Below are 23,649 nucleotides of genomic sequence, written 5' to 3' on the forward strand. Positions count from 1 at the left end.
ATAAAGAAAGTTTGGCTTATTATATGACATAGGAGCAGCAGAGTAAGTAAGTGCTGCTTAAGACAGCAAAGTTACAAATTAAGCAGGTAGCCAATGTCTCCTAGTAGGACGGGCTTTGAGATAAGGAATTTCTGTCTTTCCCTCAGAGTTCCTGCCCATTTCTCACCTTGCCCATCCTAGCCAGAAGAGGACTGAAAACTGGCCATCTTGTTTGTTTAACCAACTTTGATTCTGAGCCATTTATCTGACTCTGGCCATCTGTCTGCTATCTGCCTTCAAATCACGTTACCATTGTGTAGATGGCTCCCATTGAGGAGTTGAGTATCCTGTGCTTGGCAATTAAATTTGCATGTGTTAATCAGATGTGGTCAGATGTGGGTGAACTGAAAATATGTCAGAATGCCTTTCAGGAGGCTTGGTATCAGGCTTGCTCCAGGGTCACCAAATTTTATCCTGGAGGGTTTACTGTCATGTTTAAGTTGTGCCAACCTTGTACATATGCCATACTCTACAGAGAGCAACCTTATCACAAGTTCAGATTCACACACTCCTGTTCACACTGTGTGAGGCCCATATCAATGCAAAGCATTATTTGTGCATTTGCTTTCTCACACACACCTTAATCGCTGTCCATTTTAGCCCTACTGCATTACAGGTGAACTACTGCATACACAGGTGAACTTTTCAGAAGCATTGCCATAGAAATAAAAACAAGTTGGCTCAAAATGAACATGTGGTAGGTTAGGTTAAAAAGGACAGACATGCTGACTGCTATCACCTAAGCCAGTGATCTTCATGTTATCTGTCAATTCAGTGCACCCCATTCAGTGGAAACTGTCTTATTCCTCTACTAACTGGCACTGGAATGACAGTGAGAGATTTGCAAATGGATAACTCTCGATAAGGTATTGCCTGCTTCAGTATATAGTTGCATGGTATCTGCAATTGGGGGGATCTGCAGACAGGGAAAGAGATAAAAGATCCCCAAATAACTCCCTAAGCACCTCATTGTGACCGCATAGTTCTGCATTGCATACATTTAGTGTTTACAGAAAGTTTACACATTAAGATTATGAATTATCACTGTAGAGTGGGATACTTCACTCAACACATGTCAAAATCAGAGTTATTTTGGGTTTGATTTTAGGACATACTGACCTGCGTAACTTGAGCATCTCACAGAAACAAGCACAAAACAAAGGTTAAAATTAACTATGTGCAAGTTAAGGTTTAAACTCTGTTCTCTACAATTTAGTTTTTCTACAAATCATGTGTATGATATTTGGAGCACTATCACACTAGGTGCTAGGCATGTAGACAGATGAGGTCAAATAACTTGAATGGAAAAGAATACCTGGTGAATTAAGTGTGTTGATTCAAAGGCATACAGTTGATAGAACTGAATGGGATGAAGTACACTTTTCCCAAGAGCTCAGTGTTGCTGAATAGTAAGAGAAGGTAATTTGGTGCTCCTATGGAAGTGAAGGCTTGAGTCTCACCCAATTACAGTAATTTTAATATGGACAGAATAGGGCTAGCTTCAGGCCTCCTTCCACTTTACATTCATAATCCTATAGGGTTGAGTATGACAATGTGTTCTAAGCAAATGACCAGGTAACTTAAAAGAAAAAAACGAAAGAAAACTTGGTTATATATAGATGCATAATAGTGGGCAGTAATATAATATTGTCCATGTTTACACAAGTGACCTTCATAGTTTGCTAGTGAGTTAAATCACTTTAGCAGGAATAATTTAGACTGTTGCATTAGTGGTTTACCTGATAGTGCATTCAGCTGAAAAGGGATGTGTTCTCAAGTTTTAATACATGAACAATCTTTCCAAGCTTTTTGTCTCATTTGTAGTGCTTGGGAAACATCCTACCAAAGCACTAATGCTTGTTTTCATGTATGAGATAGTTTTGCTAACATTGTTACCCTTTATGATGATAGCACATAGACGTGTGCTATGCCTTTTAGCAGTATGCACAAGCACTCATATATGTGCATACCCCTAATATAATTGCAGTCAAAGGGTCGGAGGGCTACTCCAACTCATTTTTCGTTGACCCTTATTTTCATATGCATACTACGTTACAAGAAAATATTTAACTTGATTTATCCAGAATAAATCCTCTAGGGAAAAAATGTGTGCTATGTGGAATTAAGTCTCCGTTGCAGTTAGTTGGTCTAGATCAGGCATAGGCAAACTCTGGCCCTCCAGATGTTTGGGACTACAATTCCCATCATCCCTAGCTAACAGGACCAGTGGTCAGGGATGATGGGAATTCATATCTGGAAGGGTCTACTGCATTGTTTTCTTGGAAATTTGATTAGGTTTACTTGGTGCCATGGTCTCTTTAGGGTTCTGTGTCTTTCTAAGCCAGCCACAGTGCCCTGCAAATACATTTTGGTAGTTTTGAACCTAATGGGTTATAAGTCCTATTCAGAGTAGAGCCACTGAAATTAATAAACTTAAGTTGGCCGTGTTCATTAACTTCAGTGCATTTATGTTAAGTAGGACTATACCACCCAATATGGATTATTTGAGAGTTAAGTGGATTCAGGATTCTGGGCAAAATCTTAAACAGTTGCAACTGAAGGCCACTGTTAATTCTTTTGCCCATGTTGCTGTTGACTTAGCCTCAGGCTTATCCAGCAGAAGAGGTTTTTTTTTTTGCAGCTTTCACCTCCATTTTTCAATTTGGACATTTACAAAGATAAGAATTAGCAGTATGGGAGCTTGAAGGTTATGGGCTTGTTTGATTTACAGATGTACTGTTAAGCCCTATTGGAAAGATGTTGGTCAAATTAATTAGTGTGATTAACGACCAAGTGAATTGTGTAGCAGCAACAGACACCATTGTTTTTACCAACAGTACAACAGTGGTTGAAAACCTAGAACCATTATACAAATCTGTGATGCAACTGCATTTGGAAAACACGACAGTTCTGGTTGCCGCACCTCAAAAATGACACTGTAAAGTTGGAAAAAGGCCTCCAAAATGATTGATTGGGTCGGGCAACTCTCCTGTGAAGAAAGATTGCAGTGTTCAGGACTTTTTAGTTTAGAGAAAGGTGAATAAGAGGTGACACAATTGAAGTTGATAAAATTATGCCTGGCGTGGAGAAAGTGAATAGGGGAATTTTTTTCTCCCTCACCACACTGGAAATCATGGACGTCCAAGGAATCTGAAGTTTGAAGATTGAGGACAAGTGAAAGAAAGTACTTCACACAGCAGATAGTTATATGGATTTTACTCCCATGGGAGGCAGTAATAACAGGAGTAATTAAAAACAAATTCACTTAATTTGACAACTAATTCTAGATATGTTCCATATTTTGTATGGCTGGTTTTCACTCATGAACAAGGTGTTCTTCCTCCTCTTTTGAAATGATGTATGATTTTGGAAGTAGGGGAATGAGTGACCAATCAGAGAGGGGTTTTTTGCTTTGTTGCCATTGTCAAATTAGGTTGAAGAGAAAGAGCTACCAAAGAAAACTCCCTTGAACAAAAATTTAGTATACACCCAAGACAGACAGATGGTATTGAACGTATATCACCCCAAAAGCATAATGGTCCCAGGTTTTTTATCCATCTTGCTCCCTTTACTTCTGAAGGGGATGGAGCACATGTTCCCCATGCTGTAAAATGATGTCACTTAAGCCCAAATAATTGGATGCCTATGAGATTATGTATCTGAATCTGGGTATATAAATTAAATCCTAGTAAGTATGTTTCAAGTTGCAAATTTCAGGAATGCCTCCCTAAGGCCTATTTTGTATGCTGTCAGCAAAGCTGGGGTTTCTGTCACGTTTTCACAGCTGCAGCCACATTAGGCTCCCTAACTGGTGAATGTTCATGATGCCTGCAAACATTGACTACACTTTATATGAGCTCAAACAAGTATCCTTGTAAGATACATTACGTTTATAATGTGTGAACAGGCAATAATATATGCAGGGATGTCCAACAGGTCAATCATGATCTACTGGTCCCTGGGAGGTTTTGGTAGATCGTGGTCGATCGCTGGCTCCCTTTCCTCAGCGGTGGTAAAGTAAAATTTGGCCTCGCCCACCCTCCATTGTTCCACGATCCCTAGAACAGAAGACGGATCTTTTTAAGTGAGATCTTTTGGTGTTCAACTTTCCCCCTTTCCCCCTAAGAAAAGCTCAGCAACTTTTCCCTGAGCCCCTAAGAAAATGGTGTGTATATATATATCATCCAGCTTGGAACTTGTTCTCAGGCACTCTTTGATTTAGATAAGTTTTGAAGCTGGGGAAATAAGAGATGCTACTGATACCAGAAAACTGCATTTTAACTGGAGTGACATAATACATGTGGAAGCAACAAGTTTCTCCTGTGCCACAGGGTACTTTTGACTTGGCACACAGACTTTCTCCTCTGCCAAAAGGTTCCTGGGTTTTGTGCATATGTAAATGCTATGCATTCTGGTTAGGATCTAGATTGTTGGTTACACGTTAGTCCTGTTGAACTCATTGCCTAATGTTTCATAATTTCAGTGGGACTCTGATTCAGCTAAGGTAGTCTGGATCCAGCCTTCCATGTTCAGCCATTCATCTTCATATAATTGTTGAATTCCATTTCTTAACCTGTTTTTCCCCCCTTTGGCCTTGTTCATATTTTATAATAATATGTTCCTCTTAAAAATCTGCAAGGACCGAAAACTCACTTTTTACAAATTGTTTATATATTGCATAACAACATTTATATACCACTTGATTGTAGAAAAACACCTCAAAGCACCTACAAGCATATAATTTACAACATTTGTTTGTTTTATTATTTTAAAATGGTAAGCTTCATTGGATGGTTTGGCAGAAAAGCGATATATAAATAAATTAAATAAATAAATAAATAAATAAATAAATAAATAAATAAATAATGCCACTTAGCATAGCATATACATAAGTTTCAAAACACTACTTTACAAAAGTTTCATGAAAATACTTCCCCTATCAAAATGGGTGCATGTGTCACTAAAATGGTTTTTGTTTTTTAATAAAAAAAGTTACAGCAGTATATAATCAATTCCTGTTTGTTATTCCTAGTATGTTCATAGTTCATATGTCTGCTTGATGCATCTTCAAACACTTCATGCGTATTGATACAACTTACTTGTACCGACTATGGTAAAGTTCTTGGAGTATAACTTTTGCATTCAGGTAGTACTCAATGATTTCATATACGCTCACAATCAGATGTAATGGGCCATTTAAGTTTATTTCAGGAAGACATGGCTTCTACAATAGATCTGGTTTCAGAGAGGAAAGACTAGTCCTCAATTTTAAAAGAAATAATGCAACATATAAAATCACCATTGAGCTTTCAAAATGCCAACTACTTTAACTTCACATTGCCAGAAATTTTCTTGCTTGGTTCCTTCAAGCACATCCATTGTGGGTTTTCTAATGCTCTATTATGATCTGTAGTCTTTGTGAAGGCTTTTAAGATAAAGTGATTCTAGAAAACCAGATTCATCTCCTTTAACAGAGTTTAGTAATTATACTTTCAGGATTTTGAATGTATAATGTATTTCACTAAATGGCAATGATGAATTAAAAATGAACTACCTGCAGTGACATTAAACCTTTCCACAAAATCAGCTGCATCCCTTCCGATAGGGAGAAAAAGATCACAAAGGCTGTAAGCCTGTGCAGACTTTCATGAACACAATGAGATATACTTCTATGTATACATGCATAAGGTTGCACTGAAAAGCAGAGAGCGCTCCATGTATCTGCCAGTTGGAGAACTAATGTTTGTTAAAGATGGAAAGTGTGTGATATTGCAAGTAGACAGCAAGCACTGGCTTGGTTGTCTTTAATACTTAAAAAAGCACTAATTTTGTACCTTACTTAGAGTGTTTAGTACTGAAGCTTACCGGTATATGATTTTTAAAACTTTATTTTTATTTGCAGAAGATCCTTTTGATGACTTCTTTGGCAATAGGCGAGGGCCACGTGGAAATAGGAACAGAGGTGGTGGATCCTTTTTCTCCGCTTTTGGTGGATTTCCTGCATTTGGGAGTGGTTTCTCTTCATTTGATACGGGTAAGGTGAATTAAATTCAGTTTAATCAGCGAATGTAGACAATTTCCCAATTACAGCGAAGTTTAAACTGCAAATGGTAGGATTGTTCGATGAGCCACTAGTTTAAAACATGAAAATTTGGGAGTCATCATCCCTGAAAATTGGCTGTGCTTGCCCAAGGCTGGTGGGAGTTGTAGTATAGCAACCTCTGGAGCACCACAGATTCCCTTCACCTGAGCTACAACTGAAAGGCAACAGTGCTGAATCAAGAGCAATTTTAGATGCACATAAAGGCTTGAATTTGAACTCGCCTGTAGTTTGTTTTCTGGAAAGTTCATCAGTTTCAAAAGTGATTTTCCATGTGACATTGGGTAAACTATTATTAGTAATACTAATACTAATACTAATAATATACCACCCTTCCTCTGAAGAGCACAGGGTGGTTTACATCATAAAAATAAAATTACAGTTTGGATTCCAGCTAGCTTTTAGGAAATGTGTCATTATGCTGTCTTCAGCTCTTCAAAAGGCTTGCAGCATAGGTTTAAACCAGTGAATCACATAATTTTAACTTTCACAAGCAATACATCATGTGGTTTACTGTTAATGAAATTTCTTAGTATCAATATATTAGAATATCATATCAAGGACCCAAACTTCATTTTGAGTTGGAGCATCGAAAGCTAAGGAAAAACTACAGCTAAATTTAAGAGATTGGCGGTTGTTTAAAATTGCTAGAATCAGGATATAAACTGGTATATGAAGTTAATAGACGTGGTTACACATAGTGGCCTGACAAATCAGTTCTGAATTTTACTGAGTTTATTAATCTGTGGAAAAAGCAGGACTGAAAACCTGTTGATCCTTTGGGGGGGGAGATGTACCCCCTTTTTTTGCCTTGGTTCAAGTACATTCTGACACTTTGATTCCCTTACTAGGTTTTACTTCGTTTGGTTCTCTGGGACATGGGGGCCTTACTTCATTCTCCTCCACATCGTTTGGTGGCACCGGGATGGGCAGCTTCAAATCTGTATCGACTTCAACTAAAATAGTTAATGGCAGAAAAATTACTACAAAGAGGTACAGTGATCTAAATTCACATTTCTCAGTAGGTTAGTTATGTAACTGGTTTTCTGTAGTCTTAATAGATTTTTAAAGACATAGAATTATAGAAATATATTGCTTCTCTCTTTATTACTTGCCCAAGGAAGGAAACAAATGCTTTCACTAGGCAGAATTACGTAACTTCAAAGTGTGTATATACTCTGTTTACATTAGTGACACACTCAGTTCCCAATAAGCTTAGGTTCTCTGTTTTCAGGTTGCTGCCTCTCATTTTCCCAAGTTTTGAGTGTGGTGTTAGTGGTGTTTGAATTAGCTGTGATTGAGGTGCCAAAGGTCCAGTCCTAGTGGATTAGAGATGTGATAAATATGTGAAATTGTGATGTCGGATCTGGCTGAAATTGGAATTGTGCTAAAATGGTGGCTCAGGATTTCATAATCAGTTTCCATAAGCAGTCAGAATTGTTCTAAGCTTTTGCATAAAATGAAACTTTCCAGTTTAGCTGCTGCTATTTGATGCCAGTCAGTGGTAATCGCTTTATGGACAAGATATCCATGTGCCAACTGGTTGTTATTTTTTTAAAAAAAACACACTTCAGAAAAGACTATTAAATGGATTTTTATCCTGCAGAATTGTTGAGAATGGACAAGAGAGAGTAGAAGTTGAAGAAGATGGCCAGTTAAAGTCTTTAACAGTAAATGGTAAGGAGCAGCTGCTACGCTTGGATAACAAGTAATTCAACGCACGCATTTAACAGAAATGTTAAGCTATAACAAGCACCCTTTGAGGATTAACAGGAACATTTTTTTGAAGATTTCAAACGAACTCTTTTCATTATACTGTACGTAATCTAAAGTATTTATAAACGGCTCATCGGAGCTCATGATACTGTCAGACTTTTGCGTTTATTTGCTGGGACCACATGAATAGGACCATTTTTTGTCCTTAAAATTGTTGTAAATTTCTGTATGCACTTTGCTTTTTATTAAACCTGATTCTAGGTGGACAATTACCCTGCATTAGCGCTAGGGCAAAATTGTACACTAACATTAGCATGAATCCTGCTTTTTTTGATTTTTTTGTTTGTTTGTTTGATATGTGAGCCAACTAGTAGTTTAAATCTACTGTGAAGTTTAACATTTCTGAGGCAGATTTAGTTTCAAGCTTTCAATATTTAGTAGTGAAATAATGTTAATATGTTACAGATGGTGCATTTTTGGTTTAAACAAATTAAGGATGTTTTCTAGTTGTGCATGAATGCTGGCAATTTAGTCAGTTTTGACATCTAAATGTGTAATGTTTAAGCCTAGGCTAACAAAAGTTAAAACTAGTGAGCTTGGGTACTTTGTCATTTTTGCTAAAACGTTAAAAAATGAATAAATGCTGATGTTTGTGGTGCATTCTTTCATGGGTAACATTTGTAGCTTTTTTTGTGCGCCTGTGTAACTTGGATAATAACTATACTCTGCTTTTCAGTACCTGCTTACTTCAGACTTTCTTCCTTGCAAACGTTTCCCCATATAAGAATTGGGTGCCACTAAACAATTAACCACAACATTCTCAATGTCACACCAGCGGATGTGAAACAATTGTTTCCCCCCCCCCCTCTGCCTGCAAACCCGCCCCGCCCCATCTGCGTCAGAGAGTTCCACTTAACTCTTGGGCAGAGCAAGAGTTAAGTTCCATTTGCACGAAGCTCATTGTTCAAGCAGGACATCAGAGATTGATATTACCCCCTAAATTCATTTTTTGTGAACTGACAAATGTAGTTCTAACCATTATTTTTCAGTGAGCAATGCTTTTTGTTTTTTCCTGAAACAGTAGATGGCTGCAAAAAGCAAAATAGGAAACATGTATTTGTTTTTCAGTTTAAGTGTTGCATTTTTTAGACTGCCATTCAGTTGGATAAGAACATGGGCGAGTCCCTTATTCGGTATAAGCTAGGCTCCAGTGAAGCCTATTTAAATTAAGCTACGAGACAGAGGATCACACTGGAAGTGTGGGAGAAAAAGAGGAAGGTAAACCTTTATCAGGGCAGCTTTGCTCTAAAACCTTTAGATCATCATTAGTTGTAATGAAGTTGTTTCCTACTGGTGGTTAACCTGTAGCCTTCTGGAAGTTGTTGGACTACAGTTCCCATCCCATTGTTGTTCCTGGTGGCTGGGACTGATGGGAGTTGTAGTCCAATAACATCTGAAGGACTGTAGGCTAGCCACTGTGCTATATAGCTTCAGCAGAAAGTCAGTACCTATTAATTTAGGACGTGCAAGTGCACTTTGTATCCATTTCTAAAACTAACCATAAGTCTAGCTTTGGATATCCTGCCTACAAATTACAGAAAACAGCATTCCTGCATTGCAGGGAATTGGACTAGATGACTCTTGGGGGTCCCTTCCCACTCTACAATTTTGTGATTCTATGATCATACCCTTTTAAGGTCCTTCCTAATGTAAACCTCTCAATGGTTGGCATATGTTCATATATCTTGGGCTGTGTCCTCCAGATTGACTGTACTTCTGTAATTAAAGAGGGGAGGGGACCAATTCACCAAACTCCTTCATTGGGAGAAGAAATTCTCCAGCACTTCCTTGTGGATGTGGAGCTCACCACTAGCAGTGGCTGTAGCATAGTTTCTTTTCCCCTGATTCCCCCCCCCCCATGGTCACTTTTGTAGCAGCAGCAATGGCCATGTTGACAGACTGACGACCATTTTGCATCCTCCACAGTGCCCCTGGCCAAGTGCCATTCTAGGGCATGTGGGACAAAGGAATGAGAAAAGGTCAAATGTATTTTTAACACAGAATTCATTAATCAGTAACCCATTATGATCTATATTTCATTTCTTATTTCTGTTCTCTTTGGGAAACATCAGTCTAGAATGATGAGGGTGAATGATACTGAGTTAGGGAAGGCTAATCAAACTTGCTATAAACAGAAGCCTTTAACTGAAACAAAAACTAGCTGCCCTGTGCATTTTTCATTTCACTCCTCATAAATTCCATCCAAATTGCTAAAGGAGAGCATTAATAGGTTACTTTCATTGAAGAATCAGCCCCTGGTACCTTCTCAACATTCACAGTTTAAGAACTATTGACAGTGCTAGTTGTAGCTTATTATTAAACTTGCCACATGGGTGCTTTTGCTGGAATGGTTCTATGCAGGCAAACATGGGGCTGTGTATATACTGTGGTTGAAAATCAGAACTGTGTACCAAGAATTGTCAACATCCTGCATCCTGCCTTGCAATTAAAATTTACACATTTGCTTATTTTGAAGCCCTCTCCTGTATCACTTGAAATCTCATGAGACTTCACCAGGCATCAAACATATGCATTATCAGCAAAACCTTCACCACCAACCTTCAAGTGGGGGCATAATCCTATGGGAATTATGAGAAAACATGTAATTTGCATCACTGACAGACATGCCGCTCATACTTTGTAGCCTATCAAGAGCTGAGATTTTCAGGATGCTGGATTCTGTGTTAGATGATTTTTGTACTTGCGCAATCTGATCATAGAATGCACACAGCCCCTGTATATCGACTTGCCTGGCAGTTCTGTCTCTTCCAAATGCGCTGCATCATATTTAGCAGCAGCTAGTCATTTGGATGTCAAATCTAACTCTTAGCTGCTAACCTTTCTGGTATTGCAAGCCAAGCTACACTTTGTGTTGTCTGTATGTACAAGGTGTTAAATTTGATCTGGCGAAATGTGGTTCTTACTGCTTAGCATTTGTGAGAATAAATCCAGACCTTGCCTGGGGGTTGGGTGTATTGTTTTTAGCCCAACAGAAACCTGTTAGTCACTCCATGCATCCACAAAAAATTCAGTTTACCTGTTTCCAGTCTGGAAAGGGTAAAAGGTGCTCATTTACTTTCCTGGGGGTTTGCTTCATGGCATGCACTTCCCCAAGATAAAGAACAATAAAAATGAAGGTCCTTAGAAGCCAAAGCAAGAACAGTTGCAAGATCCAGAGTATAAACATGGTCCGTCTATCTATCTATCTATCTATCTATCTATCTATCTAATGTCATCATCACTGAAGATACAAAAAAAATCAATTAGAAGACTGCACACTAGTAGACAGTTAAGTGTTTTGACTGCTTAGTATTTTTCAGTGAGATTGTTTTATCAATTGTCCATTATATGAGTGATCAACTCCTGAAGAGTTGGCGGTTCTTGTGCTTTTTTGAAAGGCTGAGCAGTCAGAGTGGATCTTTGTCTACAGTTGTGCCATCTTCTGATATATATATATATATATATATATATATATATATATATTTCTGTACCTTCATTGATGTAATTAGTTTTCCAGCCATACATATCGATTACAATACAATACCATTTTCCTATTCCGAGTTGTGTAATTGTTTTTGCTTATGCAACTCCCCAAACCAGTGCCATTCCCCCTTTTCTGGAATATGCAGTGTAAAATGTCAGAGGATTGACAAGTCCATTTCCACTCGCCCTACTTTCCCCCCCTTTTTTCAGTGACATGAAATTTTTGTTCCAATTACTTTTGACCATATATTTAATTTGTAGACTTCCACAGTCTGCCTAACAGTTTATTTAGAGCCCCCCTCAATATACTCATCTGCCACTAGCATTCTGTAAGGTGACAGGTTCTTGTCAAAGTAGCTTTAAAATAAAAAACCCTTTCATTTCCAAGTATGTATATTTCCGCACACCTAGAAAGTTTCCTGTAAAAACCACTCCCCTGCCTATGTATGGCTCTGTTTCTCTTCCTAAATGATAAAGCATTCAACCACCTGAGTTCTCACTTAGAAGGAAGAAGTGAGACCTACAGCAAACTATTCCAGTGTGGAGTACTCACAAGTATTCCAACCACCCATGTTCTCTTCCTGGTAATTCCATTCTACCGCCCCCCTGGCTTTGTTTTCCCCTATCCCAACAAGCACTCAGCATTCTGTGACTGCTGAACATGCTGCGTCCTCATCTGGAATTTCCTCACAAAAAATATTTTTTTTCAATTACTGCAAGTTTTGGGGTCCCTATAAACCCACTGATAGCTCTGTTTTGTTTCTCAGTGCACTCACGTTTTGGCTAAAAAAAACCCCCCTGTCAGCACTCATCAGCTGAGATTGTTATTAGAGGGGGTGATTGAGTAGGATGGGAAAAGGAATTAGAGGTGAAATATTCAACAGTGATAACAAATGGGCAGGTTATGGATTTATACTTAATTCCTACCACCCTATTTGTTTTAACACATTGGGTGTTGGTCCCTCTTCCTCAGTGTTGTCCGCACTGAGTGGCAGAACATGGACATTCCGCATGCAAGCAGTGTGCTTTTTACCACTGACCTATGACACTTCCTGACTACAGATTCTGCTCTATTGGCACTCTTATATTACGGAATGATAGTTTTGACTTGGTCACTTGTGGGTTTTTCTAGCTGCGATTGGCTGCTGTAGCTGATCATCTAGTCTTGAGAATAGTTGATGAGCTACATTTTACAGCTGCCATCAGAGAAAGAGAAATTTATCTGTTGGATCCAGACTTTGTTGCACTTTGAAATCAATGGAACAAAGGCATGACTTTATTTGTGCTGTTAATTTCAGTGGGGTGTATGTGCAGCTAAGTCTGAATCAAGCCTACTATGTGTACTATGTTTAAATCCTGTGGGTAAGTAGCTGTATCATAACTTTCTGTAGAACTTTGGCATCCTTTATTTTCAAAGCTTGGGTAAGTCTCGAAAGTTGTTTCTAAGGGCCACTAAATGCATGCTGTATTTGTGTGTAGGTGACAAGGTCTGCAATCTTTTCCTGCATTAGCACATGAAACACACCCCCCCCCTTGTTTGAAACTTGACCCAGTTGCTGAAGCATTCAATACTGAGACATGCTAATACCAAATTTTCTAAATTGTGAAGTTTATTATTAAATACATTGTATTAACCTGTCTTCTGTCTAGTTACTAGATTGAACGCTGTCATTTGTACCTTGGGATTGTTTTCCAACAAGGTATTGCTAAACTGTCCCCTTTAAAATGTTGTGTTTTGTAAAGGTATAATTTATGTGAGTGTTTTGAGACGTCTGATTTAATTTTGAAAGATTTAAACATTGACTTATACATGTCATTCTCATGTCTGGGCTTTCTCTGTTGCCCATCTGCCTGGCTGAACATATTGGTTTGTATGCAAATGGCATTTGTCTGATGTCTTGTATAGTGTTGTGTCCCAGTATGTTTTGGAGTCTTCATTAACCATATGTGTAGGTTCACATTAGACCCAAATGCTCAAACATAAAATCTGCTTAGCTCTTGCTTAGCTATTGTTCCTAGATGAGTCACTTAACCTCAGTTTCTTCATCTACAAAAGTGTTTTTAAAAAATGCTATATGTTGAAAATTGATAAATGAGAGTGCAGTTGGGTATCTTAGTGATTGCATATAGTTTACAACCTGTGCCCACATTGTGATGTGATATAGGACAATGCGGCCTTTGCCTTAATTCTCAGTTCTTATAGGTGGAAACTTTGCCAAACCTTCAGTCTAATGTCCTCCATACAAGCAGGGTTTGGGCATCTCTCTGCTCCCAGTTCTGATTCCCATGATGTATCATAAGCTGCATTCAAAACTAATTTCATTTTCTGTAGTACTGTGGCATGTGAGACTGCTGTTTGGTTTCTGTCCTCCACCCGGAGTACTTCTGTTTCAAATCTTTCTTTATGATGGTCACTGTCATTCTTTATAATGTAAGGGCTGCATTAGTCTTTTTACTTACGATGCTCGGCGGAACCCCATTGCCATCTGGCTTCCCTGTAACAATTACTTTGCTCTTTATACAAAATCCTTTTCCGAGTCTCAGAGTTGAGCTTGCTTGCAACGAGATTTCACTTGTCAAATGACGGACAGTCGACCCTACAAAACTTCTCTTCTTTCTTCACTCTTCATAATGAGTTGCTTGGTAGCATCTTCATGTACGTTTCTTGTCATTGAGTTGCCCTAGCAGAATATTTAGGTTACTTTTTAAGTTACATGCTTAGGATTAAGGTCAGTTGAAAAAGAATTTGAGTCACAATCTCTATTCAGCATATGCTTTGAGGTTGTCCAGGGCAGACTGCATTTTTAAACGTCCTTCTATTTTGCTGGCTGTAGAATTCCAAATTTGTTTGTACTCAGGTTTTTGAAGAAGCTTTTAATACTAAGGCTGTGCATTGGGTTGCTCACACTGGCCATATTGATGCCTGGAACTGCCTTATATTGAGCCAGATCATTGATTCACTTAGCTTGTCATTGTTTACTCTCACTGGCTTCCCACTATGTTCGATAAAGATCTTTCCTAGCCCTGCTACTGTGTATTCAATACAGTAGCTCTCTTGAAAGATCAGGTGAAAAATAAGGGAATTGCAGGAGGATAAGGCTGCCAGTGGCTGTTAGATAAGACGTCTATATGTGCATGATACTGCCTGTGACATACAGTCACATCTGCACTGACATCTGTTACTTTCATGCTACCTCACCACTGGCTCCCCAGCTCAGTAGACTAGAGGCAGAAATACACCAAGGCACAAGGGGCATACGCATTACAGCACACACTTGAATGTGCTCCATCTCATACTTTTGGCGTTGACTGGCTTATTTGTTTATTTAAGGCTCTGGTATACTGCTTAACCATTTGCATTTCTAAGGGATGTAAGGGACATTTGTTAAAAGCAAAAAAACTAACCCAGTTAGTTAGCCACTATAAACACCAAGCCACCAGAGATTTTGAACTGAACTTAGGCAAGAGCTGATAGCCACAGAAGTTAAATCAAATTTTAAGTTTATTTGGCCTTAGGCTGCAGCCCAATAATTCTAAATGTACCAGAGAAAACAAATATAAATTAGAAAATGCTCCTAAAGGTAAAGGTAAAGGTACCCCTGCCCGTACGGGCCAGTCTTGACAGACTCTGGGGTTGTGCGCCCATCTCACTTAAGAGGCCAGGGGCCAGCGCTGTCCGGAGACACTTCCGGGTCACATGGCCAGCGTGACATCGCTGCTCTGGCGAGCCAGAGCCGCACACGGAAACGCCGTTTACCTTCCCGCTGGTAAGCGGTCCCTATTTATCTACTTGCACCCGGAGGTGCTTTCGAACTGCTAGGTTGGCAGGCGCTGGGACCGAGCAGCGGGAGCGCATCCCGCCGCAGGGATTCGAACTGCCGACCTTTCGATCGGCAAGCCCTAGGCACTGAGGCTTTAACCCACAGCGCCACCTGCGTCCCTAGGCAGTGCTTAAAAAGGAAGAAATTTCCCATTCTAGTACTGACTAGACCATTACGTTGTATGAGATGCAACCATTAGTCACAAATCTGTAAAAAGTACTGAGCAAACCATTTTAATGTTTGGGAAGTTTATTTGGAGTATTTTTTATAATGCACAGGTTTCAAAAGCTGTTGACAAAGGTCAGAATCCATGGTCGTAGGGTTTCCTCATCTAAGTCACCTCCTTAGACAAAAACAAAGGCCCTAATGTGCCTCTCAAATCATAATTCCACTTGGTACTTAAAAGGGCATTCAGCTGTGTTTTCATTATGTGCGTCGTCCCAGAACGTTTACATAAGATTAGATCCATGGTAACTCTGTTTTCTCCCATAAATTGCTGCAGTTGGATACACAAATAATGCCTTCCCAAGCAGCATATCTTCTGTTGTGGGAGTCTCTCAAAAGCACTCCAGTGACTTAGATTTCTGATGTGTGTACCTAAGGTAAAAAGTACTAGACTGTCACGTAATTAAACTTTGGATGGAGATCAAAGTTCACTGTTGGGTGTGGTGTTAAAAAATTCCTAAATTGTTGTTTGGGCCTGTTCATGGCAGCTGGCCAGGATAAGACACTTCAAAATAATAGCATATTATTCAAACAATGTAGGTCAGTAGGTACTAAACAAACACCCCCTGGGACAATCTAGGGCGCTGCCTGGGGCAAGGAGTCACACATGCACTTCTTCCTTCCTTGGTGTGGCTGTCTTGAGAGTGAGAGACCCAGAGAGGCATGTGCCCTGGGAAAGGGAGAGCAGTTTCCGGAATTATGGGTGGCACAGCCTAATTAACGGATCACTGCAGATGTCATATGAATTAACAAATGTCGAACATGACAGCCTGTTGAAACATACAGGAACAATTCCTTGAATGCTAAGTAGTGACAAAACTTGGATTGAACCTTCTGCATTGAGAACAGAATGGCAAATCAGTAGCAGCTACTGTGTATTTTGTGTATTTCTATATATCAGGAATGAACAAGTCTTTTATAGGATGCCTTTGCTATTTGCATTTCATCTAATGTGCATGTTTTCGTTGCTCCCCACTTTCTCATTCAAAGAGCGCTCTTTGTACTCAACGCCATCTAGTTTTAGCCAGAAATCTGTGCAAATGCATTTGCTTAATCTGATTATGGTTGAAAATGGGTGAGAATGTTTTAGTATTCTAAAAGTTTCTAATGTTCAGAATCCTGACTCCTATTGATGTGATTGTTTCAAAGGTATGTTATCATTTTTTAAGGTTTGCCTGTATGAACACAGTATCTTTAGGAAGATGGGAAACTTTATTATACCGAGTCAGACCATTGTAGCAGGTTGGGCTGGATGACACTTTGAGTCCCTTCCAATTCAACAATTCTATAATCCATATAGCTCAATATTTATAACGCCTTGTTGACAGGCTTCTTCCCATGTGTGCGTCTCGATATTCTAGCTGTCACACAGTGCATAAGGACACAGTGGAAATTAGTGTGGGGAAAAGAGCAGGAGACAGTTTCCCCCGCCCAGCTGAAATTTAGGACTAACCTTAGCTGGGATGGGAAGACTGTATTTCCATTGCTTTTGTTCCATCCAACCAAAGACTTGGCTTTAATATGAGAGGAAAGAAGGGGATGCATCAGGTGGCATGGCAGTAAGGGCTCAAGCAAGAGAAGTGAGAAAGGATAGAGGAGCCACCCATCTCACTGGCTCTGAAATGTGAGGCATTTAGCAATGCAGTCATACCATGGATCTAGAACGTACTCGGATGTTTTGGCTCCCAAATGCCGCAAATGCCGGTTTGTGAACGTTCTTTGGAACCCGAACGTATGACGGGGCTTCCACGGCTTCCAATTGGCTGCAGGAGCTTCCTGGAGCCAATCAGAAACTGCGCTTTGGTTTCCGGACATTTTGGATGTCAAACGGACTTCCGGAACCGATTCCGTTTGACTTCCAAGGTATGACTGTGCGTAGGCAGGACTTGTCTTTGCTTTGTTTGGCAAAACCAACAAATGGTTGCCAGGACAAGACTGGGCAAACAAAGGACCCAAGCCATTCTGATAGGCATTGGCATAATATTATTATATATACTATTACGTTTTCCTCCAAGAAGGGCAAGGTGATGTGCATGGTTCTCCCCCTCCCAACAACTCTGCAAGGTAGATCAGGCTGAGAGACTGGCTGCCCCAAGGTCACCCAGTGAGCTTCATAATTTGAATCTGGTCTCCTTGACACTGGTCGTATATTCTAACCACTGTTCCAAATTGGCTCTTGGCCATGCACACTGCATTTTATAGCTCTGGCCTTAGCTCTAGACTTTCAGACAGAAAAGTATATATATATAATTTTAATGTACACATTCCATGTGTGTGTCTGTTGCAATATACAAGCAATACTGCAGCACCAACCATGTGACCTGGAGCAGGGCAGCTTAATAGTGCTCCCATTCTCTCAAGATAAATAGTTCGATAGCTATTCTGCAAGTTGTGCAAGAAAATGTGTTGAAGCTTACTGCTGCTTTTCATGAACTTGCAGACAGTTTAAAGATGCTTACCTGGCCAGAGTGAGTGATCTAGAGCAGATGGTGCAAGCTAAGACTTGGTGGCTTGTCAGCTGGTGTCTGCGTTATGTTAAAATAGTTTTTTTCGAGACCAGATGACACCCACAGTCTGTACACTTTCTGCCATATCAAAAAAGAACTGCACATTCACTGTGAAGAAATTTTGTTTTTCTCTGATTATGATAGCTCCCTGAAGAGTAACCTCCTCGGTGCCAAAGGGTGAACATTTAGAACATTACGTGTATCTCCTTCTGTGTCCAGTGGTTTGGGAAAGTGGCAAAACAGTCAGATTGTTGCCTTGGGAATATACTTCCCAGGTACTATCTTGCTTGTGTGTTGGGTGAAAACCTGTGACAAGCACTTTTGTTTAAAGTTTGAATGCTTGTCTCTTCAGAGCAGTAACCCTGACAGTGAAGGCAATCAAGATAATCGTTCAGGTAGTAAAATTTTAAAAATGAACATTAACTAGCACAGTTAAGAAGCGTTTCCAAGAGGCTTGTTTGCAAGCTGATGGACTAAATAAAGGCTGCTCAGTCAGAGGTAAAGTATTGGCTTGCTTACTCCTCTGGTAGAAGCAGAGATCTTTGATAAACAGCCAAGAGCTCTTTTTCAAGTGCTTGATGCACGGTAACTTTTCCTAGAACTGTTTTTCTCTTATAGAATTTGGGGGGGGGGGAGTATTGTAGCTCCTTTGTATGTCCTTCCCTGAAAAACGTTTCCTAAGTTTCAAGTTTTCTGACCCTCATCACAAGCTCCAGCCTTCCTCCCACAGTTAGAGCTGGAGGGGGGAGCAGGGTGTTATCTTCACAACTGTGCAATATGAGAAGCGTGAGATTCAGCCCCCTCTCCAGTTTGGAACCATGTCCCAGTAGCTATGCTGCACTTTGGAGGCGCTCAACCTTCAGAAGCAAGGCAGGGATATTTGCCACACGCCTCTCTATAGCTAACTCAGCATAAAGGTTGGGGCTTGCTCTTCTTTCAGCAGGAATCGGACAAGGGGAGCAGACCATTGTTCCTGATCTCTTACTGTACTGACTTTTGGAACTGCTGCGCGAGGCAACCGCCAGGCTTCTGGCAATAATACATTTCTAGACAAGGCAAAATGTGTGGACCCCTAGTCAGCATCTTCAATTGGATCCACCAGCAGTCTGGTTTACCTTCAGGCTAGAAAACACTTCTGTTAGTATTGACAGGTTTTAGGAGAATTAGTACGCTGTCTTTAAGCCCCCTTCCAGTGCTTTGTTTTCTTAGCTGAAACTTACTTAGGGTCTGCTTATTCCCCTTGAGAACAAAACCATTCTTAGATTCGTTTTGGGTTATCCTGTAGTTTTGTAGTTCCTTGGATTATTAATGCTTTTATTTCCACCGGAGCCAAGTAACTTCCTCTTTGCATGGTGTCCAGTATGTGCAATGGTCTTTGGGACTTTCTAAAACACGGCAACACTTGCCTACAAGGATAACTGGTTTGCTTGAGAATGCTGCTGGGAAGGGCTTCCTTGCTTGCCAGAATGTGTAGGTGTGACTTGGTACAAGATTTCCCTAGATAGGCGTTTGCTGCATTGTGTTTGATTGATACTACTTTTAAAAAAAACCATTCATTTGTTTCTGCAGAACCTGAATTCTGTTCTGCTTCATGAAAACAGGTGGGATTTTAAGGCTACACTAAACTTTGCTCCTTCAGCCGTTTGCTTTTTATGCCACAGTTCTTTCCAGCATTGCTCCAGTTTCTGAGAATTGCAAAGCTAATGTGGAAAGGAGCTGCAGAGCAAGTTTTTCCCTATATGACCATGAATTTCTGACATTACCAAGCAGTGCAGGAGTGACTGTGTTTCCATAGTTTACCCAAAGAAGATGCTTGTGCAACCAGAAAGTTTGCATATCTTCTATATACTAATGGGTTGCAGCAGATGCCTCACTAATTCTCCTTGAGGAAAGTAGCCTTTAAACTATGAAGGGCAAATAATTTTGCAATTTACTACTTTTGCATAATCTTAACTCAAGGTCTTAAGCAGTCCCAAACATTTAAAAACATGCTAGCATAATAGCACAAAGCTACTTTTCCCCAGCTGGTTATAATCTCTCTCTTTATTCTTGAAGCAAGGAAAAACTGTCATTCAGATGTTATGGTAAACATATGTGCAAGTTTAGGAAGAATGTTAACTTATCAGTCCGTTCTTAGTTTGACAATAGAACATTCATTCTTTCTTAAACGATTTTCTATCCTGCACCAGGGAACAAAACTCCCAAGGTAGCATTACAGACATTTAAATATGTTCCAACTGTTGAGACAATAAAAAACTGTTGTAATAAAAATAGAACATCATAAGAATGTGCCAGATGAGGCCAATGGCCCATCTAGTCCAGCATCCTGTTCTCACATTGGCCAGCCCGTTGCCTGTGGGAAACCAGCAAGCAGGATTCAAGCGCTAGAGCACTCTCCTGTGTTTCCAGCGGCTGGTATTCAGAAGCATTGATACACCCCAACTGTAGAGGCAGAGAATAGCCATAATGACTAGTAGCCATCAATAGCGCTCTCCATGAATTTTAATACTTTTCAAAAGATCTTTATGTTGGTGCCATCACCACTTCTTGTGGAAGCGAGTTCCCTAGTTTAACTGTGTGCTGCATGAAAAAGTCCTTTTTCCTAGAAGAAATGGTGGGATAAAGGCACAATATCCACAGCAGCTAACTAGCCATTTTTAAAAGGTTGGGAACATTTAAAGGGCATTGCTGTTGAATAAAAGCCTGAGAATTGCACCAGGTGAGCTTTTCCTGAGTAGAACATTCCATAAACAGTACTGAAGCTGAGAAGGTGCTCTTTGCTGTTGCTCCCTGCCTAATTTCAGTAGAGAGGAGCACCAGGAGAAGGGTATCTGATGAAGCTCTTAATGTACCGGTAGATACATGTGGGAAAGAATATTCTTTAAGTTGTCAGGTCTTCAGGTTACTGCATGATTTCCATACATGGAAAGAGATAGATGCATATTGAATAGACAACATGAAACATCTTAAAGCAAACTGCGAAAAAGCAAAGGGCTGCCTTCTGTGGAGACCAGGGAGTGTCATGCCTCATACTACCTGTGTGAGACTACTTGTGTGTAAGGTGTGAGACCTTCTGACAGACATGGAATCCACACCTGCATATTTAGCTTATTACGCTTGGTGATTGTGGGCATTCCATATTTTATCAGACCTTCCAGTCACTGAGAAGTTACAAAGCGATGGCTGGTGTGAAATGGGTGTCTCTCCAGGATTTTACTTCTTCAGTGCTGAGGAGGCTTCGTTCAATGCCCACCTCTCTATTCCTCCCATTTCATCCTTGGAATGAGAGGTCTGTGGCTTGGCTGCATTTCTTAAGCAACCAAGCTTTCTTCTAAAAGATTCTAAAACTTCCATTACACCAGACCTGTTGGCTGTGCTATAACAGGACTTGTGCCTTTGGCATCTATCCTGAGTACTTATGGGGCTTGTATGAGATTTCACAGAATTATAAAGCCTGGATCAGCAAACTTTGCAGTCTGCTGAGTAAACATAAACGGGTTGGGACATCCCATCATGGCAATGAGCAATTCTTTGAGTGCCAAATACCCGTCAAAAGATACCACAGCAACATAAATTATTGAGCTTAAGACAGGCATTCAAATAAAAGGCTGCAGTTATCAGAAAGCAAGACCTGCTTACTGTCGATAGCAGCCGGTATTTATACTATGCATTCCAAAGCACTTCAGATGCATCTTCTGTACAATAACCTTGTTACCATGTTGTAGATGGGGGATCGGAGAGTCAGAGAATTGTGGCTTGCTTAAGGGACGTGGGTGGCGCTGTGGGTTAAACCACAGAGCCTAGGACTTGCCGATCAGAAGGTTGGCTGTTCGAATCCCCGCGATGGGGTGGGCTCCCGTTGCTCAATCCCTGCTCCTGCCAACCTAGCAGTTTGAAAGCACTTCAAAGTGCAAGTAGATAAATAGGTATTGCTCCGGTGGAAAGGTAAATGGTGTTTCCGTGTGCTGCTCTGGTTCGCCAGAAGCGGCTTTGTCATGCTGGCTACATGACTTGGAAGCTGTACGCCGGCTCCCTCGGCCAGTGAAGCGAGATGAGCGCCGCAACCTCAGAGTCGGCCACGACTGGACCTAATGGTCAGGGGTCCCTTTACCTTTTACCTTTAAGGCAAACTTAAGGGAGACTGTGGTTGTGGTGAGATTGAATGGAAGGCTTTCCTGTCAATATATTTAGCTGTGACAGTGCACTACAATTTTGGGAAAGGACACTGGATTAGTTTTACTAACAATTTTATGCTGTGCTGTTGCTTAGATGGCCACCTGCTACTTTTGCAAGCCACTAGTCTTGGGCGCAGGTAGCGCTGTGGGTTAAAGCCTCAGCGCCTAGGGCTTGCCGATCGAAAGGTCGGCGGTTCGAATCCCTGCGGCGGGGTGCGCTCCCGCTGCTCGGTCCCAGCGCCTGCCAACCTAGCAGTTCGAAAGCACCTCCGGGTGCAAGTAGATAAATAGGGACCGCTTACCAGCGGGAAGGTAAACGGCGTTTCCGTGTGCGGCTCTGGCTCTGGCTCTGGCTCTGGCCAGAGCAGCTGGCCACGTGACCCGGAAGTGTCTCCGGACAACGCTGGCCCCTGGCCTCTAGAGTGAGATGGGCGCACAACCCCAGAGTCTGTCAAGACTGGCCCGTACGGGCAGGGGTACCTTTACCTTTACCTTTAGTCTTGGGCTACGTGTCCACTGGATACCCTATCTGTATCTTTGGCTGGTGGATCAACAACTGTGCCCTTCAGGACACAGATACCTTAACCATTGTGACTCATTCGCTGATAACCTCTCTGCTGAAATAAGGGAGGCCCCATCTGCATTGGCGTTCCTCTGGCTTCTGAAGACGCACCTGATTACACGCATTCCCTTGATCTCTTGACCTGTTTTAATTGCTGTGTTGTTTTAATGGGGTTGTTTTACTGCGTGCTTTAATTATGGAGGCTTATAGTTTAATGTTGGTGAAATTGGCTTTTAATCCTGTAAACCACTTAGAAGCCTTTTTCGACCTAAAGGGGTATATGCATTAATAATGAACAATAATACTCTTGGGGAAGGATTGCTTGGCAGTGATGCTGGGCAGCCGCTGTTTGACTGTGGCCTCCTTTTCATTAGACACTCGCTGCCTTGTCCTGGGACTGATGATTTCTTCCTGTCCTTCATGAGGAGAGTTGATGGAGTGCAGACCTGGGAGAAGCTTTCTATAAGGATTTATGGGGAGCAGTTGTCAGGGGTGCATATGTGTGTTGTATATTCTACCACCTGAGTAGGGAGAAAACTGTGCACAACCATCCTGGAGTTAGTGGGCTACTTGCACAGCTGAAAGGAAGGGTCTTGGTTCTAGTATAATGGGATAGGATGCTGATTAACCATACCATACATATATCCATGCCTGTCACTGTGCAGTGTTAGAAACTCGGATACATAAGCTAATTGCCAAATGACACCAAATGACCTAGGTTATGGTTGCCACAACGTACTGTCTAGGCACCATTTTTCCCTCCAGTGGAGGAATAAATAATAATAATAATAATAAATTGTTCCATTTCTATACTGTTATATATTTTAAATAAATAATTTCAAAGCTCTTTACAACACATTAAAATGTGAAATAGAACAACGCAGAATAAAATAAATTCAAGCTTCAAGGACAGGGGTCAGCAAACTTTTTTAGCAGGGGGCCGGTCCACTGTCCCTCAGAC

General features: G+C 40.7%; 1 protein-coding gene and 1 long non-coding RNA gene across 3 annotated transcripts in view; one reads left to right on the forward strand and one right to left on the reverse strand.

Moving 5' to 3' along the window:
• Positions 1-23,649, reverse strand: part of LOC307199379 — a 180,010-nt gene that overhangs the window by 142,036 nt on the left and 14,325 nt on the right. The gene's annotated exons all lie outside the window — the stretch shown is intronic.
• The window catches only part of DNAJB6 (DnaJ heat shock protein family (Hsp40) member B6), a 63,198-nt gene that overhangs the window by 19,956 nt on the left and 19,593 nt on the right, over positions 1-23,649 (forward strand). The window contains exons 6-8 of one of the 2 annotated variants that reach the window (XM_079947027.1): positions 5,942-6,073; positions 6,991-7,132; positions 7,746-7,816. In XM_079947027.1, the coding sequence (XP_079803153.1) occupies positions 5,942-6,073; positions 6,991-7,132; positions 7,746-7,816 (345 nt within the window). Of the gene's footprint in view, positions 1-5,941; positions 6,074-6,990; positions 7,133-7,745; positions 8,516-23,649 lie in introns of those variants that run through there. The other variant, XM_079947028.1, reaches the window with a different exon arrangement.

Source organism: Podarcis cretensis (assembly GCF_951804945.1).
Source record: "Podarcis cretensis genome assembly, chromosome: 12".
NCBI lineage: Eukaryota > Metazoa > Chordata > Lepidosauria > Squamata > Lacertidae > Podarcis > Podarcis cretensis.